This window comes from Ammospiza caudacuta, chromosome 2 (assembly GCF_027887145.1).
Source record: "Ammospiza caudacuta isolate bAmmCau1 chromosome 2, bAmmCau1.pri, whole genome shotgun sequence".
NCBI classification, from domain to species: domain Eukaryota; kingdom Metazoa; phylum Chordata; class Aves; order Passeriformes; family Passerellidae; genus Ammospiza; species Ammospiza caudacuta.
The window spans coordinates 57,142,791-57,164,426 of record NC_080594.1 but is presented as its reverse complement, the minus strand read 5'-3'; the positions used below and the strand labels follow the sequence as shown (position 1 = coordinate 57,164,426).

The following is a 21,636-nucleotide window of genomic DNA, read 5'->3' as shown; positions in this document are numbered from 1 at the left end:
AAAACCTTCAATACTCACCCAAAGTGTTTGTTGCAAAGTTTTTTTCAAGTCCATCTTCAGTTAACTCTCTGTTATTCACCATACATCCCGCATTGTTGATCTGCAAAACAATTCCTTTGAACAAAAACAATCAACACAAATATCTACAAGGAAATCCACACATATGAGCGGTCCACGCTAATTTGCTGTCTTCTGGCACTACAAAACAAAGCTACATACTGTAGCTTTTATTTGTTCAATAAAACATGACTGCAAGCCGTGTGCAGCTAGCACAGTCTCTGACACATTTGTTTCTCTGCCTTACCTTCCAGAAGGAGCTCAGACTTTTCTTTCCCACCTCAAAAAAAGATCTGCCCCTACACACCTTCCTGCATGCTCACTGGCACTCCTCAAAAGTTATTTCCTCTTTTTTATCAGACGTTCCTCATCTAGTAAGCACCAAAGGAGCTGCTCCAGGTGCCTCAGCTGTGGTTCAGCCCCCCCCAAGCAAATTTTCACTGCTAAATAAAGGGGGAACTGCACTGAGCCCCTTGCCAACCATGATGATTAACTGTTTAGTCTCTCCCTGGCTCTGTTTTAGTCACTGGAGTTTTAGCAAAAGTTTAATCTTTCAGAAGGTCTAGCTTTAAGAGGGACAATGTTATTAGCAATGAAAGTCAAAGAGAAAATGTATGGTGTCTCCAAAGTTGCAGCTATAAAATTACTGCTTTTCTCTTTTTCTGTAACACATCTGTGTTAACTGAGAAGGGACAAGAGCAAGCAAACCATGGAGACTCCTGAAAAAAGCATTTAGAAAAAATTAAGGAGAGAATTGTGGGCCAAACTGTCAAGTCTACATGACCTGTCAGACAAATTCATAGGCTACACACTCCCAAGACAGACACACATGATTAAAGTACATGAACTTACCAACACATTTAATTTATGTTCATTTCTGAATTTTTCAGCAAACTTCCATATTTCCTTGGGATTAGATATATCCACAATATGCAAGAAGATATTCTAAAGGAAAAGAAACTAAGTCACAATCAACAGGGAAAATGAAGAGAAATCCTGTTTAGGCCTGTCTAGGTGAAAAGCTATTTAAGTAGTATGAAAAAAAACAGTGTCTCCAGAAGCCAACTAATACAGGCTAACATGCACAACTGCAAAATTTAACTCCAGTCCTTAAAACATGTTTAGTCATTATTCAGCTGCTTCTGAGACACAGATTTTTAATGCCAAAGTTATTAAGAGAGAGTCCTACTTAAATAAATATATGTGACAGACAGGCATAACAGAGAACTAGAAAAATATTGCAAAGCGTGCAAAATTTCAGTTTAAACAATTTAGCAGCTTTCTCTTTGGTTGAACTTTCCAAGGAAATGTTCAAGGTCACAGCATTAGAGAATAATCTAGGTTGGAAGAGACCTCTGGAGGCTGCTTGACAAACATGGAGATTCACCAGTCTGTCTGAGCCCCTTGCTCAGAGCATTTGATCACCCTCATGGTGAACACATTTTTCCTACTGTCTACTCAGAATTTTGTCCCTGTTCCAATCTGTGTCAGCTGCCTCTTGTCTTCCCACTGAAGACCTCCAAGAGAAGCATGGTAGTGCCTTCCCTACACACTCCCATCACATGGCTGTAGAACACAGCAAGACCCATCTGAGCCTTCTCAGAGCTGAGCAAATTCAGCCTTCTCAGAGTCACTTCATCCATCACATGTCTCACCTCCCTAGTCACTCTCTGCTGGACTCACTCCAGGACACTGATGACTTCCTCATCCTGGTGAGTCCAAAGCCAGGCACAGGACTCCTGCTGTGGTTTCACAAAGGATTAATCAAGAGGAGGAGCACTTCCCTCAGCCTGCTGGCTAGACTCATGTTCATACAGCCAGGAGTATGGCTGGCCTCCCTTGCCCCAGGACACTGCTCACAGAGGGACAACTTGTCACTCCCAGGTCCCTTTCTGCCATCTGCTTTCCAGCCAGCTAGGCAAAGACTGCACTTCATTCTGTCACCTGTGCTCTTAAAAAGATGTCACCAGGTTCTGCCCTTGTATTGATTCATGGGGGATGCCACTAAAAATCATTAACAGATCAGCTCTATACTGTTGATTGTTACTTTTAAGGCCACATGATCCAGACAGTTTCCCACCCACTTTTCATCCACCAGTTCAAACCACATCCCTCCAAACTGGATACAAGGATATCATGGCATACCATGTAAAAAACCTTGTCAAAGTTAAGGAGAGCACTGCTCCTCTCCTGCCCACAGGCAGAGTCATGTCACCAAAGGGATCAGGGAGGGAATCAGAAAGGTAACAGAGAACTCATGGGCTGAGATAAATTCAGATTAATAGGGAAAGCAAAAGCCACAGACAAGCAAAAAATCCCAAGCCTATGAACATACCACCCTGAGAACACCCAATCTTGTCTGATCTCAGAAACTAATCAGGGTTGGGCCTGGATAGTACTTGGATGGGAAACTGCCTGGGAATACCAGGCACTTTAGACTTTTTACAAGGAATTAACTGACTGCCTCCCATGGACAGGCAGGTGTTCAGCCATGTCCCAGAGAGCAAGGCTCCATCACACATAATAGTTACTTGGGAAGCCACCAGCCCAAACATCTCCCCATTCCTTTTTCCTTCCCCCAGTTTCATATAGTGAGCATGATGTCATATGGTGTGAAATATCCCTTTGGTCAGTTAGTCAACCTGTCCTGGCTGTGTCTCCTCACAAGCTCCCATGCAACCCCAACTTCTTCTCCAATGTGGCAGTACAAAAAGTAGAAAAGGCCTTGGCTCTATATAAGCTCTGTTCAGCAATTGCAAAAGCATCTCTGCATTATCAACCCTGTGTGCAGCACAAATCTTAAACATAGTCCCATGCAAGCCACTGTGAAGAAAGCTAACCCTACTCCAGCCAAAACCAGTACAATGAGCAAGAGTATACATCCACTCCAGCACTCTAGTCATGCCAACTATATCTGCCTAATCCCAGTGAGATCACAGCTCTACAGTCCTGCATGGATTCCTGTGTTTCCTATGCTATGTGTACTCATGAACAAGTATCTGAAATGGGCTCCCAGACATGCTACTTTCTCATGAAAACTGTGAGAGCTTCCTCCATTTCGCTGTCCCCTAGACACTCACTGCTCCCATGACTCTTCTACTCTTCTGGGTTTGGTCACTACAAACCAATGAAACCCCTTTAAAGCCTCCTCAGTAGGCGTAGCAAACCTGCTGGCAAAGACACTCTTGCTCTAATACATCATCCCTCCTCAGCAAAGCTCATTTAACAGAGAAGGTCCAAGAAGCCATGGAAGCTAAGGACAAAATGGCACCAGCTGACCATTCAGGTGTTGATCTGCAGGGCATATATGCTCCTACCCAAGCCCTTTCCTTTCACTGTGTGGCTTTAGGAGACTACTGCTAGGGCTTCCATGCCCTTGGCTCTCTAAACACTCTCAATGAACTCCAGGTTACCCCTCACAATGTCATGGGTGCCCATGTGGCTGGGCAACAAGGTACCAGGCCAAGGTCCAGAGCAGCCCCAGCAGACTCTCTGCAGTACTTTACATCTGAGCTCCCAGCAAGTGACAAACTTCTCAAGTCAACAAGCCAAGACTGCAGACGGGTGCCTCCATCCCCCACAGGAAGGAGCCTTCAGCCATCATCACCCACGACTTCCTCCCACTGTCAACAACTGTTCAGGATCATCTGCCTCCAACACCTCCCCTGACAGAGCCTGCTCTTCCCCATCTGTTACCATGGCACTATACCTATCCTATAAATGCACATCTGCAGGCAGAGAGGGAGCTGCCTTCTGTTGCCAGCATTCACAAGCTTTAATTCCTCCCCATCTTAGAAGTCTCTATCCACTACTTATTCAAATGCAGCTTCTAGCTGTCCCTCCTTCCATGCAATGTGCTCTTCTACTCTCTGCAGAGACCCTGTCAATCTCCTGCTCCTATTCCCTGTGGTTCTGCAGCCTGCTCATCTCCTGCTGTCACATCACCTGGCAGCTCAGCACCCTGAGGACAGCAGAATCCAACGCATGAAGCCACCATCATGCGCTGCCCCAGGCTCAGGGAAAAGTCCCAGTCACTCCCTGCAATCCAACATCTGCCACATTATCCCTCTGGAGCTCTGTCTGGGCTAGTGTCCCATGTGCCAGGCACAGTTGCTCCAGCCAGGGTGGTAAAGCCTGCTTTCAGGAGCAGCACTGCACCCACTGCAGCTGCCTCAGAGTGCTGGGTGCCTTCTGCATCCCCTTGCATGCTAACTGCTGCATTAACTGCTAAACCCTTGTCAGTCACTCCACCTCACAATGCTCTTGCAAATGTTTTGCAATACTATGGCCAGCAATGTGGATGCAATAGGAAAAAAAAAATTTAAAAAGGGTTGACATAAAGCAAAGTTATCATTTTCTAAGCCACTAAAGCTAGAAATAATTCCTCCCTCCAAAACATCAAAAGCCTTTTACTGTTTGCTACAGACAATTCTTTTGCTTTTTGCAGATTTGTGCTCTACACAGTACAAGCACAGTGGCATTTACCAGCATACAAAGGCACATCAACTCCTACTCTTCTCCTAGACAGCACTTAGTCTCAAAGACACACCACAGATAGTCTTATGACGTATGCCAGGAAAAGGCAGTTTTAAAATAATTATGCAGAGGATGTGTTCTCTTGCAAAACAACAAATAATCATTAAAGGGCCTCCTCTCTTTCCAAGTTGTTTCTTTAAATACTCATTATACAAGCAAACAAGAAAAGTGAAGAAGCTGAAGAAATGACATGGCATTATTCCCTGCCTGCAATTCTGCTTCCCTGAAGATAAAAAGCACATGACTTTCTCTCTAGTCAGTTGATTTCAGCTCCTTAGCTGAGTTTGAATCAGAATTTTCTCATTGTAATAATGTACTCTAGGATGACCCTGCTTGATCAAGGAGATTGGACCAGATGATTCACTGTGGTCCCTTCCAACCATATCAATTTTGTGAATAATTTCTGACCAAAAACTTGACACGGCTCTACTGGTTCAAGCTAGATACCTCTTTAAACTTCCTACTTTTGAAACTATTACCATTATCTACTGGTACAGAAGAAGTAAAGATTTTTGGGCAGATGTCCAGTATTGCAAGGGATTTCAGAGATTGAAAAAGATCTAAATCAATGCTTATCTGCTGAAGACTGTCACATTGACTCAGGAAAGGGATATTCAAATCTGTTCCCTAAAAATGTCCTCAATAGTAGCAAAGCCATTTTCAAAGCAAACCTAATCTCTGTGACTTCATCTATTTTAACAAATTAGGAGAACTTTCCAGCTCCCAGATCTAGGGCCAGGTGACTGCCAAATAACTCCATTTCAGCACTGCACTCCAGCATGTACTGTCGAAGATGGAAAAAAATCTTTGGTGTATACTATAACAGGATCCTCGTCCAAATTATCAGGAAGAGCAAATTCAGCCTGGATACAGCCTGTCAATTTGCAGATAAAGCATTTTATTATCTCTCTGTATTGCTTCTGAATGAGCACTTATAAAGAAGAATATTCTTGTGGACTCCTTATTAAAATGCTCTTCCCAGTGCAGTCACGTGTCCCACAGGGCCCCTTGTAGAGCTCATCTAACACTTCACTGAGATCTGCTCTCTGCACAAGTGCCCCGTCCCCAGGGTCACAAACAAGTCCTGCAGTGCCCTCACACTCCCCCATGACTACAGAAATGACAGGTCTGCAGCCTATCAAAAAGTGGGAATGCAGTAATTATGCTGCCTTTAAAGGGAGAAAATTATTTGCCTCAAGTGTTTTTCATCAGGTGACAGAAGGCAGAACATGAAGGAACCTTCAGAGGTCAAACTCACCTCTCTTCCCAGGCAGCCTGACTGCAGTTAGAGAAGGAGGTAACACAGATAATCACAAGCCTTACTATAGCCATGGGATTACACAGCTATAGACAGCTGGAAAGTGTTTATTTCTACATAAGGACTGATCTAATTCACCTCCATTATAGAACTGAAGAGTAATGGTAGCTGTCACACTAGGGAGCTGAAATCAAAGAGCAGAAATTTAGTCAATATGACATTTCTAACCATAAAAAACTTCAGAATTTTTGATCCACATTAAAACCTATTACTGGAATCAAAATACAGTGTACAAGAGCCAAGTCATTATTTAAAATGAAGACAGGTCTGCATCCATGTGCTGTGGATTAACCCTGTGGGTAGGTAGTTCAGCCCCATACAATCCTATTTACTCACTCCATTCCCAGTGGAAATGGGGAGACAAGCACAAGGACAAAACAGGCAGAACTTTTGGGCTGAGATAAAGACATTAATAAGTGAAGCAGAACTGTGCATGCAAACAAAATAAAACAAGGAATTAATTCATTATTTCTTATTGTCAGGCAGGCATCTAGCAATCCCCAGGAAAGCAGGATTTCATCCCACACCACAGTGATTTGGAAAGCCAAATACCAGATCTGTGAATGCCCCCTTTTGCTCCTTCTTCCTGCCAGCTTTTACTGCTGAGCAAGATGTCCTATGGTCAGAGGTGTCCCTTTGGTCAGCTGGAGTCAGCTGTCCCAGCGTGTCCCCTCCTTATCTTCCTGTGCATCCCAGCCTGCTCACCTGGTGGGGCAGTGTGAGAATAAGAACAGGCTTTGATGCTGTGTGAGCACCATTCAGCAATAACTAAACTGTGGCTTGTCAACACTGGTTTGGTCACAAATCCAAAGCATTGCACCAGTGGAACTGCTGGAAGGGAGATTAACTCTATCCCAGCCAAAACCAGGGGACCAAGTAAGAAAGATAATGACTAGTGAACTCCATAAGCACACCCTCCTGAACAATTAATGAAAGCAACAGTGACAGATATAGAGGTGGACTGTACAGTGATATATACAGAAACAAAAAGAATGTCTAACAGAGGGAAGGAAGAGGTATTATAAGAAAAGGAAATTAAAAGGCGTGTAGAGCACGGAATTAGTACCACACACAGGACTTCACAGAGCAGCCAACCTTAGCAAATCAAGAGCATGTTATTCAGACACATAAAACCTTCAGCTCCAATGCTGTAGACTCAGAAATGTTGTTGCAATAGTGTTGCAATGCATTAACTTATAAAAGCCTGAGACACATAGTTAGGAATAGTAAGTAGGACATCAAAAAGCAAATCAACAAACAAACATTAAATAAAACAGCATGCTGCTGATGATGTTACTAATCACAGAATACATCACCTAATGAAGTTAGGTGATTCAAATGGTTTGAAGTTAATCACTTCAAATCATTTGAATTATAAACTGCTAGATGTTTCCATGTCTGTATGAAAATACTATTAAAAACACAACATCAAGATGTTGGAAGAGTATCTCATGGCCTCTGGGGTCTTTAATATTAACAACCTTTCTAAAAGTAAACAAAAGACTAAAAAACAACTCACCTGATTGCCTGTTTCTGTCACTATTTCCTCTTTGGCAACTTCAGCCCGTTCCTTATTTCGGCAAACCAGATGAACCGTGCCACCTGGTGGATTGCAGCAAGAAATGCATTAGATAATTAATTATTAACTGCATTTGGGTGAGACATCAGCATTTTAATTAGGTGAGATACTGGATATAAGAAAAACACTGGAATATTTCTGCTTGGCTTTGGTTCCTGTGAAGGCAGGCAGGGTCATCAGGCAAGGAAAAGGGCACTGCACTCTAAGTACTGTGCTCAAACCATTTCTGCCAAGTCTGTACTTCATGTTTAGCGGGTGAAATACCAGAGATAAATGGGAAATTGGAGCTAAGGCATCTGCACCATAGATTTTTTTTTTAATATATGCTTTAGGAAGTTCAGTAAAGAGCTTGAACAATACAAGTGACTAGAATTGCTCTGCAGAACGGAAATAAAAGTGCCAGATATCAGAATTCTCAAGAGTGGGAGATAAGACAAGGACTATGGCCTCAATTGCAGCTTGGGAGGTTCAAGTCATTTGAATTATTTTTCATCAGAAAAATAATTTTCAGTAGGTTTCTTCTCCATAGACAGGCTTTCTCAAGAGGATGCATAATTTGCATCCTTGTGGGTATCAAGCAGCAAGACACAGCAATGACTGGTTTGATCTACCATCGCCAACAGTCCTGCTCCAAGTGAGATGCTGGACAAGGTAAGCTCTAGAGGTCTCTTCCAACCAGTTTTTCCATGAAAGGAGACACAAGGCAAGGCTCTTCTCAGAGACCTGGATACTTACCACAATCTCATCACTTAATCCTATTAAAGAAAGCCTTCAAACACAAGACAAAAGTACAACTAGGCAACGTTTTGGGTATTTTTTTGCTTCACATATTCTCTGATTGTTACAAGTTATGTGTTTATTTCAGTCCTAGGAATACCTATACTCCTTACGCCTCACTTTTGCCTGTTTTAAAAGGTGTTTTAGGGAGTGCTAGCAGTCCACCTCTAGAAAGCTCAAAGAATTAATCCCTAATAGAAACATAATTAATCCATAATAGAAACAACAACTGTGTCGGGTCACGTTTTTTAGTGCCCAGAACCCAAATGCAGAACACCAAGTCTACCTCTGGATGATACAGTCACACACTGCACAGCCCAGTCTGGGGCCTGATAATGAAACCTTTTGTCCACAGGAGAGATTTTTCCACTGAGCACCAGGAAATAGGGGAAGTTTAGGTGTGTCTGACACATTAGGAAATGAATTTAAATGTATTTTCTTTGGTAAAGATTGAAACTATTTGAATGTAACACATGGGAATAATCAGATTAGTTGGGAGAAGACTGTATCAAGCTGGAAGTGCCGCAGACATCTTTTTCACTAAAAATCCTTTCTTTAGAATTTTCTCTTCTGGGAAGCTGAGGTCTTAGGAAAAGAATGTAAACAATGGTTATCTGCTGCTATGGAACGGAACAGGTAGATTTTTGATTGGGCCATCTTGAATGTTTATAATTAATGGCCAATCAAGGACTGAGCTATCTCAGACAAAGTCCAAGAGAGCTAGATTTTGTTATCATTCCCTTCTTTTCTATTCTTAGCTAGGTTCTGAGGAAAGTTTATCCTTCTTTTTCTTTTTAATATAGTTATAATGTAATATATATAATAAAATAATAAATCAAGCCTTCTGAACATGGAGTCAACATTCTCGTCTCTTGCCTCATTCAAAAACCCCTGTGAACACTGTCACACTGGAAGTGCAGTTCACAAGACACAGAGGAAAGCCCAAATCCAAATATCCATAAGACACCAATTCAGAGAAAAGCTGAACTCAGCAAGTATCGGTTAGAAATATCTGAGTGCTTGAAGGTAAAGCCAACAGAGCCTGATTATTCCTCTGCTGAGTCAGACTTCCTTATTCACTTGTCATGGAGTATTTGAAGAGATTCAACTAGAAGCCTGAGCCCCAACAGCTGACACGGAGTTTCAAAGTGAGATGTTCAAGGATGAGACCGGGAAGTCATTTTAAATTCATGTGAACAGCAATGCCCATACAACACATCAGACACACAGTCTGAGCCCAAGGTTGTTCTGCTAAACATGGTGACCAAGCCCCATAGAGATCCAGCCAGCTTTCCAACTTGCAAAACCTGGTAGAGATAACCATTTGTGAGCAGAACAGTCACCTGACAAAGCAGTACTTACATAAAGTGATTATGTACAATAGCAGTGGTAGGAACCTGAAATAAATCACATGTTGGCACTGATGAAGATCTTAAAGACTCTTTGATGCTAACAGTTTTGAATTAGTTTCGTTTAACTGAGTTGCCACATTCCTTCATAAGATGGTTACAAATCCTAAGCACAAGAAAGACAGAAAAGAGCCACAAGCTCCTCCCCTTCGTTCTACATGCCAAAACTCCCGTCACTCTTGCACAACAGGAATTACTTTGTCAATTCTGTAAGGGATTAGGTTTATCCTTCAGCAGCAGGTAGGCCCAGTTTACACCATGTCCTTGTGTACAGACAGCAACATAAAAACATAATTACATGTAATCAGCCAAAAGGCACAAACTCCAGGGTATTATCATTAAGATCAAGAACAGCTACATTGGGTTTTTTTAGGCTCTACTATCTCATTTTTGTAAAGACAATTGTTTTCTTTCATCGTATGACAGATTTGCAGATTCCTCAGTTCAAATTCAGCCAGGCTTGTACCGAATTAACCTTAAACAGACACTGATCTGTCACCAGCATTCTTAGATGCCAGTGTAACACAGATAGTTTTGGAAAACATACACTTGAAAAACGATTTGCAGCTCCTCTCTGCTAATTTGGTTTCCTTATCCCAGTTTTCACTGCACTGATTGGGCTTAAACCTCTAACCCACACTAAGATCCCTGTGAAATGATGTCACATCCCAGGGATTTGTGTTTGTGTGTAAGTGTTGGAAGGCCAAACCTGCTGCCTTCCATCTTCTCTGTAAGCCTCCTGGGAGCCCCATGGCAGCCCTGCTCACCTCTCCTCGCTATCTCCTTGGCTGTGGCCTTGCCAATGCCACTGTTTGCTCCAGTGACCAGGAAGGATCTTCCAGCCACATCCACCTCCACATCAGCTGGGTTGAAGCGCTTGGAAGCAGACTCGTAACCACCTCTGAACAAATCAAGAGACACCTGTGAGAAACTAGAAGCAGCCCTTCCAAAACAAACACATGTGTGGGTGAAAAGCTCACAGCTTTCACAGCTCAGCATCCAGTAATTGCCCTATTTACTTTCTGTACCCATGGGGCAGGCCATGAATACCAGTGACACTGCGAACAGCAATGTATCACAGAATCATTAAGGTTGGAAAAAATTCCTTAAGATCATCAAGTCCAACCATCAACCCACGTTCACCCACGGCCTCAAGTGCCGTATCCAGAGGTTGTTTTCAAGACTTCTAGGGATGGTGTCTGCATCACTTCCCCGGGCAGCCTGACCCCGTGCTTTGCAATCAAAGCGTCAACTCGCGGGGGTGTTCAGCCGCCCCAGCCCACCCAGCCCCGACCTCGACCCTCGGTGGGGGCGGCCGGAGCCCCAGGGCGGGCCAGCCCGGGCGGCCCTCAGCGAGCGGGGCTGGAATCCGCCCGCCTTCACGGGGGCGGGCAGCCGTCCATAAAACACCACATGAACACGGCCTCCCCGCGGAGAGACAGGAGCGGCCCAGCCCGGGCGCTGCGCCCGCCCCACGCCGCCTCCCGCCCATACCTCGTGTACTCCCGCAGCCCCTTCACGAACCACACGGTGTTGCGGTACCAGGACATGGCGCTGCTGCTGCCGCCGCCCCCGCAGCCGGGCCGGCCCCGCCTCTGCCCTTACATAAAACTCCCGGCCAGCCCGGGCGCGTTAGATAAGGCCTGAGGGGCGGCTCCCCTTGGCCCGGCCCGTGCGCGCTAAAGGGAGGGTGCGAGGCCGCGCAGCGAGTGTGACAGTGGGGGTAGTGGTGCCAACTTCCTTCTTAGCAGCAGTTCGTGGGCTGGTTCTTCTTATTCTTTCTGTTTTCTTCTCCGTTAGCCATGAGGGATAGCTGGAGCCAGCCCCTGCCTCGCTTCAGGCGGATGTGCCTGGCGAAGGTGGTGGCGGATGAAGGATGGAGGAGTTCCCAGGGCTCCAGCTTGGGGCAGATGCTGCTGCCGGCTAAGGCAGGGCTGGAAACAGGCTGATGTGTTCTGGGAATGGGGAGTACTGCTACAGGCCTGCATCCTCTGCCCTGGAAAGCTGCCAAAGGGATGCTCCCAGAGAAAAATGATGCTGTGCCACGTGAAGTAGTGTTTTACATAACAAATCCATTAAATACCTAGCTCCTACTGATGAAGTGAAGTATTCCAGTAAGGAAAGGATACCCAAGTGGCTGTTGTACTAAGGGGAGTGAAATTCAAAGTGTTTTCTGTTTATATGCTTTGGACCTATGAAGCCCAGGAGAAGCACTTGGAGCTGCATCTGGATAGCCTACGTCAGCAATAAGGAAATTGTCATTATAGCTATAATTACACTTTTAATTATGCAAAAGGTCTATGTGCTTAGAAAGTTCTGGGTTCAGGTTGGATAAATTCATGTATTTTATAGGGTGTGCAGGGCCACAAGCTCCTTTGGGAACCCTATCTAAGTTTTCAAGAGCTTAAGTTACCTGATTTCAATAACACAGATAGTGGAGAAATGGGGATGTTCTCTCCTTTTTGATTCTGTATTATAGCCTGATACTTCTTTTTCTAAATCTCCAAATCTCTTTGCTCTGGCAAAGGCCTTGTACTAAAGTCTTCCACTTTCTCATCATGATATGTGAGTATTAGGCTCATACAAAAAGCACTTCCCACCATGAAGTTACAACTTTTGAACTCACCTCCGTCTGCTTGTACTGCACATTATATGTGAAGTAACAGTTTCTAGAGGGCAAAGATACACATTTTAACAGTGATATTTTCTTCCATGCAGAGGCCATCCAGCTACATGTTGCACCTTTCCATGAAATCTAAAAATGCTCGTTTTTAAAACAATTGAAAGACTCTATTAAAATTTTAAATACAGTAAGACAGTATTCCCTTGTCATTTCTGTGTTTACCCTATTTATTTCTTAAGAACTGCGATTATGGCTTAGTACAAGCAAAATGGGATGATGTCTCTGATGTGTTTTGTTTGTAGTTCCAGCCTGTGTTCTCATAAATTGGGAAGTTCATCCCTGCAGTCTGCCAACCTCTGAAAGTAAATGGGGTGCATGCAGATACGCAGAATTCCTCACAGGCTGAACCATTTGGACTGTGATCAGCATGATGCTGGCTGATGCAGCCCTGAGGTGCTAACCAAAGTGAGTATGCCTGGCAGAAGCTGTCCATGAGTCAGACACAAAAAGAGATTATGGCAAGCGGAGAATGGGAGCAGCTCATAATATTTTGGGGGTGAAGCAGTAATGGGCAATTACAGTATATTACTCATACTGAGATTACAGAAGATGTTTGAATGTAATGTTGGCTACCAGTGTCATCCTGGTACATACACAATTTTCTCAGAGAATATTACATAAATACTGCAGTGCCCCTACTGCAATGTGTAGCTGTACCCTTCTAACTAATGGTGGTTTAAGGACATTTTGTAAATGCCCAGAAATTATGCCCTTTCCAGAGTGCACCAATCCCTGAGTACATTCAGCTGTGACATTTCTGCTTAGAAACACTTGCTTTTTCTGTACTGAGGGGCTAAGCTTGCACCCAGAAAGGAACTGTCACAGCACTCTGTCTGTCTGTCTGAGCAGCCTCATAGAATCAATCATTAAGGTTAGGAAAGACCTCCAAGATCATCAAGTCCAACCTTCACATCAAAAGCAAGCTGTTGTACACTGTCCTAACACCACCTAGATGTTTCTGTTGCCTCATTTCATCCCCTGTGGTGTTTTGCTTCTGTACTGCTGTTCCAGAGGCAGGAGGCTGTACAGATTGTGTAAGTGCTCTCTGCTAACCCAGCCATCACAGTGATGAAGGGTTGTACAGGAAAAAGGCAAGATGTAATTTTGCCAAGAGCTGGGTGCTGCTAATGAAGGACCTGCATCTCAGTATTCTCACGGGCAAAATTTCTGCCCACTTCAAAAGTTTTGACCGCATGTCTTGCCTTCTGTACTGAATTCTAGGTTGATACATCTTGTTAACTGAATTAAAACCTATTCTGGAGCTTTGGAAATTCAAAAAGTTGTATCTTCTGGTTTCATTCTTGACTGCTGGTAGCTTAGCAATTAACTCCAACAGGATGCTGCTCTGAACATGAGGGATTTTTTTAGACAAAGACTTTTTCTCTTGGATTGGCATCCTACATCTCAGACCCCTATCAGAGCCAGCAACTGGTATATTTGTGTCATACAGAGCTGAAAGTGGGAGAGCTAGAGACTCTTGAGCTCCTAATATTTCCCTCATTTGAGGACAGAACAAAATGGCTTCACCCAGGCTAATAAACACAACGCAGTGTTTATCCCTGATAAAACATATCCAAGTTAATTATTTTCCTATATCTATGCTCTCAAGTGCTGCATTGCAAATTCCCAGGCCTTGATCCTCTTATTGCCCGCAGGTAAAGATTGTTGATGCCCAGGTCACAGTAGCTATTAAGCAGATGCTTCTGTCCAAAACAAGCTCAAATGTCATTGTGAATAGTTTGCTCAAAGGGTGTTGTTTTTTTCCCAAACACAGATGGGGATGCACCAGGGTTAACACTGCACAGCTTGGCTTGGCCCTGGTGGGCCTGTGTTCTGGTGCTGGCATTTACCAGTGTACAAATAGCTCCCAAGCCTGTTATGCAAGCCCTCCATGACTGCAGGTAATCCTCCAAGGGCAGAAAAATTCTGGAGTGTTGTGGCTGTGAGCCTCCAGACATTAGGATTTTTCATGGAGTAATGAGTTGAGGATCCCAATTTTCTTAAAACACAAGAGCTGATGAAAAATACCTCTCTGGCACTCAGCTGGGCTAACATGAAAAACATACCTTAGACTTGATTTGTCTTTGTACCTGTCAAATAGCGAGAAGTTTTAAAAAAAGTTTTAATTACTTCCAGCACAAAGGAAAGTTGAAAATGCTGATTCCTGTTAAGGGCTGTGCATTTTAGTGTGTTCCATATTTTCTTCCCAGGGGACAGATCTAAAAGTAGAGTGCTCAAGAGCTGAAAAGCAATTATATATTATACAAGATGTTTAAAACAGCTTCAAGGCCATTTTGCCAATCTCTTTTATTATCCTTTTTCTCCTTTTTTTTTTTTTTTTTTTTTTTGGTGAGAGGCTAAAAACTTGGTCTTAAGGACAACTGGCTCCTTTGCTTCCTTCCAGGGATCTGGCAGGCAGTTGGGCATTCCCTCCTTTCCTTGCAGTTACTAATTTTCTAATTAAGTCTCTATGCCTGTCCCTATTAAATCAATCAGAGCTGATTCAGTTGCCACTGATTGCAGTGGGAACAGGCACAGGCTTTAAGGGCCAGGTTTGCAGGAAAGCTCTGCGTCTCTAACTGGGGCCAGGTTTCCAAAGGAAGTGGCAATTGTATGCAAGCCACTGTGGTGGGAGCTGCTCCCAACCCTGTTTTTACCATGCTGGCCTCAGCTCTGGTTGTAGAACACTTGAAGACTCTGCTTTAGAAACCTGCACAGCCCCAGTCAGTGTAATAGCAATCGAGAGCTGTCAGCAGCCTGGGGAGAGGCAGTTGACACTTGTCCTGTTGTCTGGATGAAGGAGAGGGTTTGGTGAGTGGTTGAAGAAGAACACGAAGTCCCTGAGGTCTCAGGTACGTGTCTGAAGTGCTTGTGGTAGTAGCAGGGTGAGAGAGCAAAAGCTGCTCATCCTGAGTGCAGGGAAGGGTGGAAGTTCTGGCCTGTGTTGTGTTTTTGTGAACAGTAGGGTGTTTCCTTTGTTGAGTACCCAAGTCATCCCCAAGTTTGCCAGCTGCTGTCATCAGCAGTGTTGTTTCCAGTGAAGAGTCAGACTTTCCCCAGACCAAATAGCCTTTTATTACTGAGGAACAAGTGTGGCAGTATGTCATCATATCTATTACTCATTGCTCAGAGGCCAGTAATCTCATGCTGTGCCTTATCAGAAGTATAGGTTTGCTTTGTAAACTGCTGAGGGCCTTGGTCTCTGGGAGCTTGCAGGGCTTCCCAGGGTCAGGCATGTCCTGGTGAAGAGAGGGTCTGCTTAGTGTCCTCCCAAAGTGGAAAGAATTGTCTGGGGGAAGCAGCTAAACCTGCTGCTAACCTAGTTCATCTCATATATAAAATAATTTATGCAAGCTGAAGTGTATATAATTATTTTAAAAACAATAGGATGGCTTAGGAATGTTTTCAAAGTAATAAAAGTGAAATATTATGGTTGATATGCATCCTAGAGAATAATTTCTTTAGTCAATAAAAGATAATTTTGTGATTTCCATGACTGAAAAATTCTTTATGTTCCTACAGTAAACAATGTACTTGAATGCATACGTGTTTGTTGCTAGGCTGTGGCAGTAATGCAGCTATCTATACTAACATTTTCTTCAGCTACTTGTTTTTCTTCTTACTGCTGTTCTACTGGGCCTTACTGTTCTTACTACCAGCTGTTGGACAGGAATGCTTACTTATCAACTCAGGTGAGTCCTGCTACACTTTTTTTATTCTTCTGCAATCTTACTGCTTATTAGCATTTTATTCCAGCCCAGTTGTTACCAAATTGCAGATGTTGTCTTGCAGAATATATCTTCCAAGAGGTATCTACAAGCAGAGGAGCACACACACCTTCTTACACGGTTGCTGTTTGGTTCAAATGTCAAAGGAACAGTCTGAAGCTTTGTGTCTTCAAGCAGTCCCTGTGCTGTTGTAACAAAACTTGCAGAGATATATAAAATTTATCCATGCAAAGCTGTGGAGCCAAACCTTCCCATGCAAATGAGCACCAGACCTGTTTACTTGAAGTCTTATTTCACCTGGACAAGTTGGACACGATTAAAAAAAAAAAAAAAAAACAGGTTCACAAAAAACACTGAAGCAACTCTTTGTTTCTGATACATTCTGAAAATAAATAGTGTCTGTTATGAACTACTGTTGTGAAATCCAGAAGCAGAAGTAGAATAGTAATACAAAAGTAAACAGTGATAATAAAAACATGTTGTCTATAGCAGTTTGTGAATAAGACTGAATAGTGGCCTTTCTTCTCCACTGTTTGCATCCTGTGTACTCATTTCATATTACACTGAAAGGCTAAATATTTTTCAAAAGGTCTGGCAATCAAATCCATGAGGTATCATTGAAAGGGGCATTAAAGATTATGTAGTTCAAACCCCCCTGGTGTGGGCAGGGACACATTTCACAAGACCAGATTATTCAGTACTCTATGCAACTTGTCTTTAAACACTTCCAGGGATGGGGCACCCACAACTTCTCTGGGCAACCTGTTCCAGTGCCTCGCTACTCTTAGAGTGAGGAATTTTTTCCTATAATCTAACCTAAACCTGCTCTCTTTCAGCTTGAAGCCATTTCTCATTATCCTGTCACTACATGCTCTAAAAAGTCTTTCTCCATCTTTTTTGTAGGCTTCCTTCCACGTGCAGGTACCTAACTCATCTGGGCATCAAGGGGACCTTGAAAAAAGAAAGCTTTCTTATATGGTGATTTGTGAATTTTCATCTCTCACATTTGAGCTGCTGTTCTGCAGCATGGGGAAGGGAATCATGGATTCTTCCTTGGCTGGAGTATTACTAATCATACAGAAGAGCCAGTATGGCTGAGATTCAAATCTGTGGGCGAAATCAGTCTCTGATATAACTATTCATCTCAGCAAAATTGCAGCAGGCTTGATTAAAATTATCATGACTGGTAAATGTAAAGTACCTTAATTTTTAGACTGCAGTCACATAGTCTTATGCACTTACACTCATTTTTATTCAAATGAGACATTTGGTAGAAATTCATTGTTACAAACACATATACATGATTTCTCAGAATTCCATACAATTTGTTCAGAAATCTTTCAATATGACATTGTTCTTTTCAGCACTTTCCTTGTACTATGCAATATCAGATGGCACTTGCCAGCCTTTTTTATTTTCCCTCAAGTACTATACTTTCTAAAAACATTTTCTGTTTCTTCCTATGGCTGATACCTGAGAGATCTGCATCTACTCCAGCAGCGAACGGGAACCTGAAGAAACCTATGCTACCAAGCAACAGTTTCAAATCGCAGTCCCGATGTAACAATCATTTCTCCATTACATGTAGAAATAGAAGCATCCTCCTTGTGACGCAAAGTCCCTACCAACTAGAATTTGGAGAATATTAATTATCTGAGAAAAGATTCAAGAAAACTTACAGAAACTGGTCTGGTTTAAAATGTTGTACAATATATATGAGTTATCATCAGTTTCATCTTTGTAGCCCTTTGCCTGTAAAGTCAAAGCATTTAGGATCTTTTCCACCAACTGTTCCTATTTCAGGATCTGGGACATTTGAAACAGCTCTTGGCACAAAGAAGTAGAAGCTATTCTTGGTTATTTTTTTTTCTGCACAGTTACCTTGTAGTTTTAAGTCTGATGTCTTGGGACCTCATAAAACTCAGAGCAAGTGCTCTGTGAGAGAGATCATCTTCTCTGACAGCACAGCATTCTGGTTTCCAGTCCTGAGAAGATGAGGTCTGTGGTGTGTCTGATGCTCTTCTTTTCTCTCTTCTTTGGGCCAGCAGGTAGGATCTGTCTGTGTTCAACATTTGGAGTGAAGGATTGCTTGTCTGTCTGCTGCTTCTAAAATAGCTGTGGAAAGCTACTCTCTAGAGCTTTGGAATCTTACGCCTATTGCTAAAGAAGGTGGAGTAGTGGGAGGACAAATACACTGTGGGCAATAAACTGTAATAAATGTAACTTATTTCATGGCTCCTGACAGTGCACTTGTATGTGTGTGTATAGAGTCAGTGCGTGCCGACAGAATTGGCTTTGGGTCTTCATACTACTAGATTTCTGTAGTACTCACAACTAGCAGTGAGCTGGCTATCCTAGCCATTGAAGTAATGTATATTTTTTTTTCCTTTAAATACTGGAAATAGAGCTTTCCTTCTCAAGAAGGGGAGCTGATATAACTGAAACAGAGCTGGTTTCCTGCATTGTAGTCAACGTTGAGTGCATAATAATTAGCTTAAGGGTGTATTTTGTTCAGTTTTTCAGTAGACATTTATATAACTGTGGGAAGAAAATTAACATTCTCAATTTGTAATTTTAATCTAGTGGCAAAATTCAAATTAAACGTTTTAAGGTGTAGACTGTATTTTCAGCTGCTTGACCTTTGGGCTGTAATGACTTAATTCCCCCACAGCTGTTTGCTGAGGTGCCACACCTACTTCTGTAGGGCCTGAGCATTTGTCTGGGACACCATCAGTTTGTGGCAATTCAAAATGCTGCTGCAAGTTAAGGTGCTGTGGACCATGCACACGTTCATAGCTTGCCCCTAAGTGAGATAAAGCATCTTCAATTAAACTGTTTTCATGTAGATTTGAGTGCTACTGGGGCAACTTGAGAGAAACTATGCAGCTGGTGGGTCAGAAGAGTCACTGTGACTCAGGTGTATCTAATAACATGTCCAAACCAGGTATCCCTGCTCCAGTCCTGCAAGATTCCAGTCTGCTGAAAGTGCAGAAGGCATGGTTAGATCCCTTTGGGCACAGAATTGATGGCTCCAACTGTTTTGGAGGTGTTGATGTTCTCACTCATATGTGCCATAGCATATCGATCTACACAAGGTACATCAAATACTATCAGTCCAATACTATCAGTAAATTCTATCAGTGCAGAATTTTTCTGTCTTGGTTGTAGCAAAGTGTGTTGGTTTTGTTCATTTTGTATAACTTCAAAATATTTCAAAAATGTCTTTTGCCTCATTAATACAACCTCTATAAATTTGTGTTTGTACCAACCAGGTGTTGAACACTAGCACACTGACTTAGCAGCACTTTCCCAAGATGTCAGTGAATACCCTGGGTTCTCATATGTGAAGAATTAATCCTCCATGTCAGACTGTGGAGAATCAGTCAGTCTTAGCCTCCATGAATGAAGCATAGGCCTCAGGTTTACTGTTGTGTGGCTGAAGTTTGGCAAATCATTGCACATCTGCTGAGTTGCTGTACCCATGCTCACAAAAGCACACAGCAAACAGAAGGCAATGTCACCTTACAGCTCTTCTCGTCTGGGCCAAACTAAAATCTCCTCTTATTTGCTCCAATAGGAGAACATCATCACTTGCTGTGAGGTCACAACAATCAATTCAGACTTAGTTCAGGAGTATTAGCCCTTAATTCCTGATGATTAAGAGTGATTCTAGCAGTATTTTCCAACTGGGAAGTTTGTACAGGGGCCCTGTGGGTGGAGCTACTTTTTTGTTAAATTTCTTTTGCACTGACAACTGAGTATAATTTTCTGGTTTTATGCCTGTTCCAGGCTTCTGGGTGAAGTTCCTGTGTAATGATAAACAGCTGCTCTGTTGCATTTGAATGATGGATGGAGTTATGCCTTCTGATAGGCAATTTCTTAAACATTTTGGGTTCTTAACAAATGAAAGATGCTCTCCACTGAAGGTAAAATCCCATAGATCAGTTCAGAAGTGAACCCTGAAATCCTGAAGCCCAGGTGGTGAGCCATTGTAATGTTTGTGGTGGGAAAGAGGAATTCTAGCATTTTCACCATTGGCAGCAGTTATGTTTCAGAAAAGTGAGGGGCAGTGGAGAGTGTGGTAGAGCAACTCCTTGAGAAACAGAGCCAGTGATTTTTCCCAGATCCAATCTGAGGCCCACAAATAAAAGGAAAGATTTCCACTGGTCCCATTTCCCTACATAAAACTGTGCATGGCCTAAGCCAGCAGTAATAGTAATACCTATTCCATGGTTTCTCAATGGGGCAGCCTGGCTGTGACCTGTCCTGAATGGATGCTGCAGAGCAGGGGAATGCTACACTGACACTGCCCTCATGTCAGATTATTTCATCTTTGTCCTACCTTCTTTCTAAGATTAGTTCTCTGGAAATAAACAGTTCATAAATCTGGGACCTGAATTTAAATCCTTGTAAACCAAATGCAGGCTTATCTATACACAATAGCTGGTGAGATAAATGTTCTTGTTTGAAGACAGGTGGTTCTCACAGATGTTACACTGCTTTCAGGCTCAGTCCCAGGAAGGATGGTTGAGCAGATCCTGTTCAGCTGTGGCATATTGTTAAGCTCTTTTACATACCTCACCTTTTCACAGGCATTTTATAACCCTTTTGGATTTCTCTAAAACACAAGTTTCACCTGTGTGGGTTTTAACAGCCAAAATACACAAAACACACATCTTTTCCTGTGCCTTGGGCCACCCTCAAGCTCATCCAGAGGGGAGCCCCTCCATTTTGACCACATTGACATAAGTGCATAAGAGCAAAAGCAGAAAGAGCACTTTTACACTGCATTCATCAACACATGAAAAAACAATCTACCAGGACCACTTCTGGGGTTGTTCCATTACATGTCACAAAAAAAATTGTCTCTCTGCATGCTGGTGCTTTTAAAGCTGCTGCTGCTGACTGAAAAACTGCTTGCATTGCATCTGTCCATTAAGTACAGATTTCCATATGTACAGCACCAAGAAGAACAAATCAAATGTACATTCACACCACAACCAGAGAACTGCTGTAGAGAACACATCTGCCTGAAATTCTCACATCCCCACCCAAGTCTTATTGTTGTGGTCTATATTCAAAATACCAAGGTAACATCATCAGTTTTTCTATTAACTTGATCACAATGGTTCGACAGTAATCTTTGTGTTAGTGTGGTATTGACAAATTACTGCTATAGAAAGTGTATCCCCTGACTGGGGAATGCTGAGCCCTGTTGAAGCACCAGTCTGACACTCAGTAGCTCAGTTCTTTGTTCTGCCAAAGACTTGCAAAGCAGCCTTAGCTCACTTTGGACGTATTGGACATATATGGATGTATTCATACTGTCTGCTTTAGCCCCAAAGTTAGATATAGATGCTTCCTAGTCCAACTTCAGAAGAGACCTGAGGGCTATATTCAGGCTGCATTTTATACAAGCTCCTATTGCTATCACAGCTGCTTACTGGCCAGTCTGACAGGGGCCTGAATAGCTCTCTAGTGAGCATCTCAGTTACTGCCAGAGTCCGCAGAGTCCATGTGCTTTGCAAAGTGGCCTGAGTGCAACCTTT

The 21,636-nt window shown here is 42.9% G+C and overlaps 1 protein-coding gene, 1 long non-coding RNA gene and 1 pseudogene across 3 annotated transcripts in view; 2 read left to right on the top strand and 1 right to left on the bottom strand.

Annotated features, from left to right (window-relative positions):
- The window catches only part of DHRS12 (dehydrogenase/reductase 12), a 29,619-nt gene extending 18,359 nt beyond the window's left edge, over positions 1 to 11,260 (bottom strand). The window contains exons 1-5 of one of the 2 annotated variants that reach the window (XM_058799917.1): positions 11,171 to 11,260; positions 10,444 to 10,577; positions 7,431 to 7,513; positions 910 to 1,002; positions 19 to 100 (exon numbers count right to left, since the gene is read on the bottom strand). In XM_058799917.1, the coding sequence (XP_058655900.1) occupies positions 19 to 100; positions 910 to 1,002; positions 7,431 to 7,513; positions 10,444 to 10,577; positions 11,171 to 11,226 (448 nt within the window). In that variant the 5' untranslated portion in view covers positions 11,227 to 11,260. Of the gene's footprint in view, positions 1 to 18; positions 115 to 909; positions 1,003 to 7,430; positions 7,514 to 10,443; positions 10,578 to 11,170 lie in introns of those variants that run through there. The other variant, XM_058799918.1, reaches the window with a different exon arrangement.
- Positions 2,379 to 2,497, top strand: LOC131554992 (5S ribosomal RNA; annotated as a pseudogene).
- Positions 11,261 to 14,957: 3,697 nt separating the features above from the next.
- On the top strand, positions 14,958 to 16,390 carry LOC131554868 (uncharacterized). The gene is made up of 3 exons (XR_009274458.1): positions 14,958 to 15,211; positions 15,963 to 16,051; positions 16,152 to 16,390. It is a non-coding gene; the product is annotated as an uncharacterized LOC131554868 (long non-coding RNA).
- The last annotated feature ends 5,246 nt before the right edge of the window (positions 16,391 to 21,636 follow it).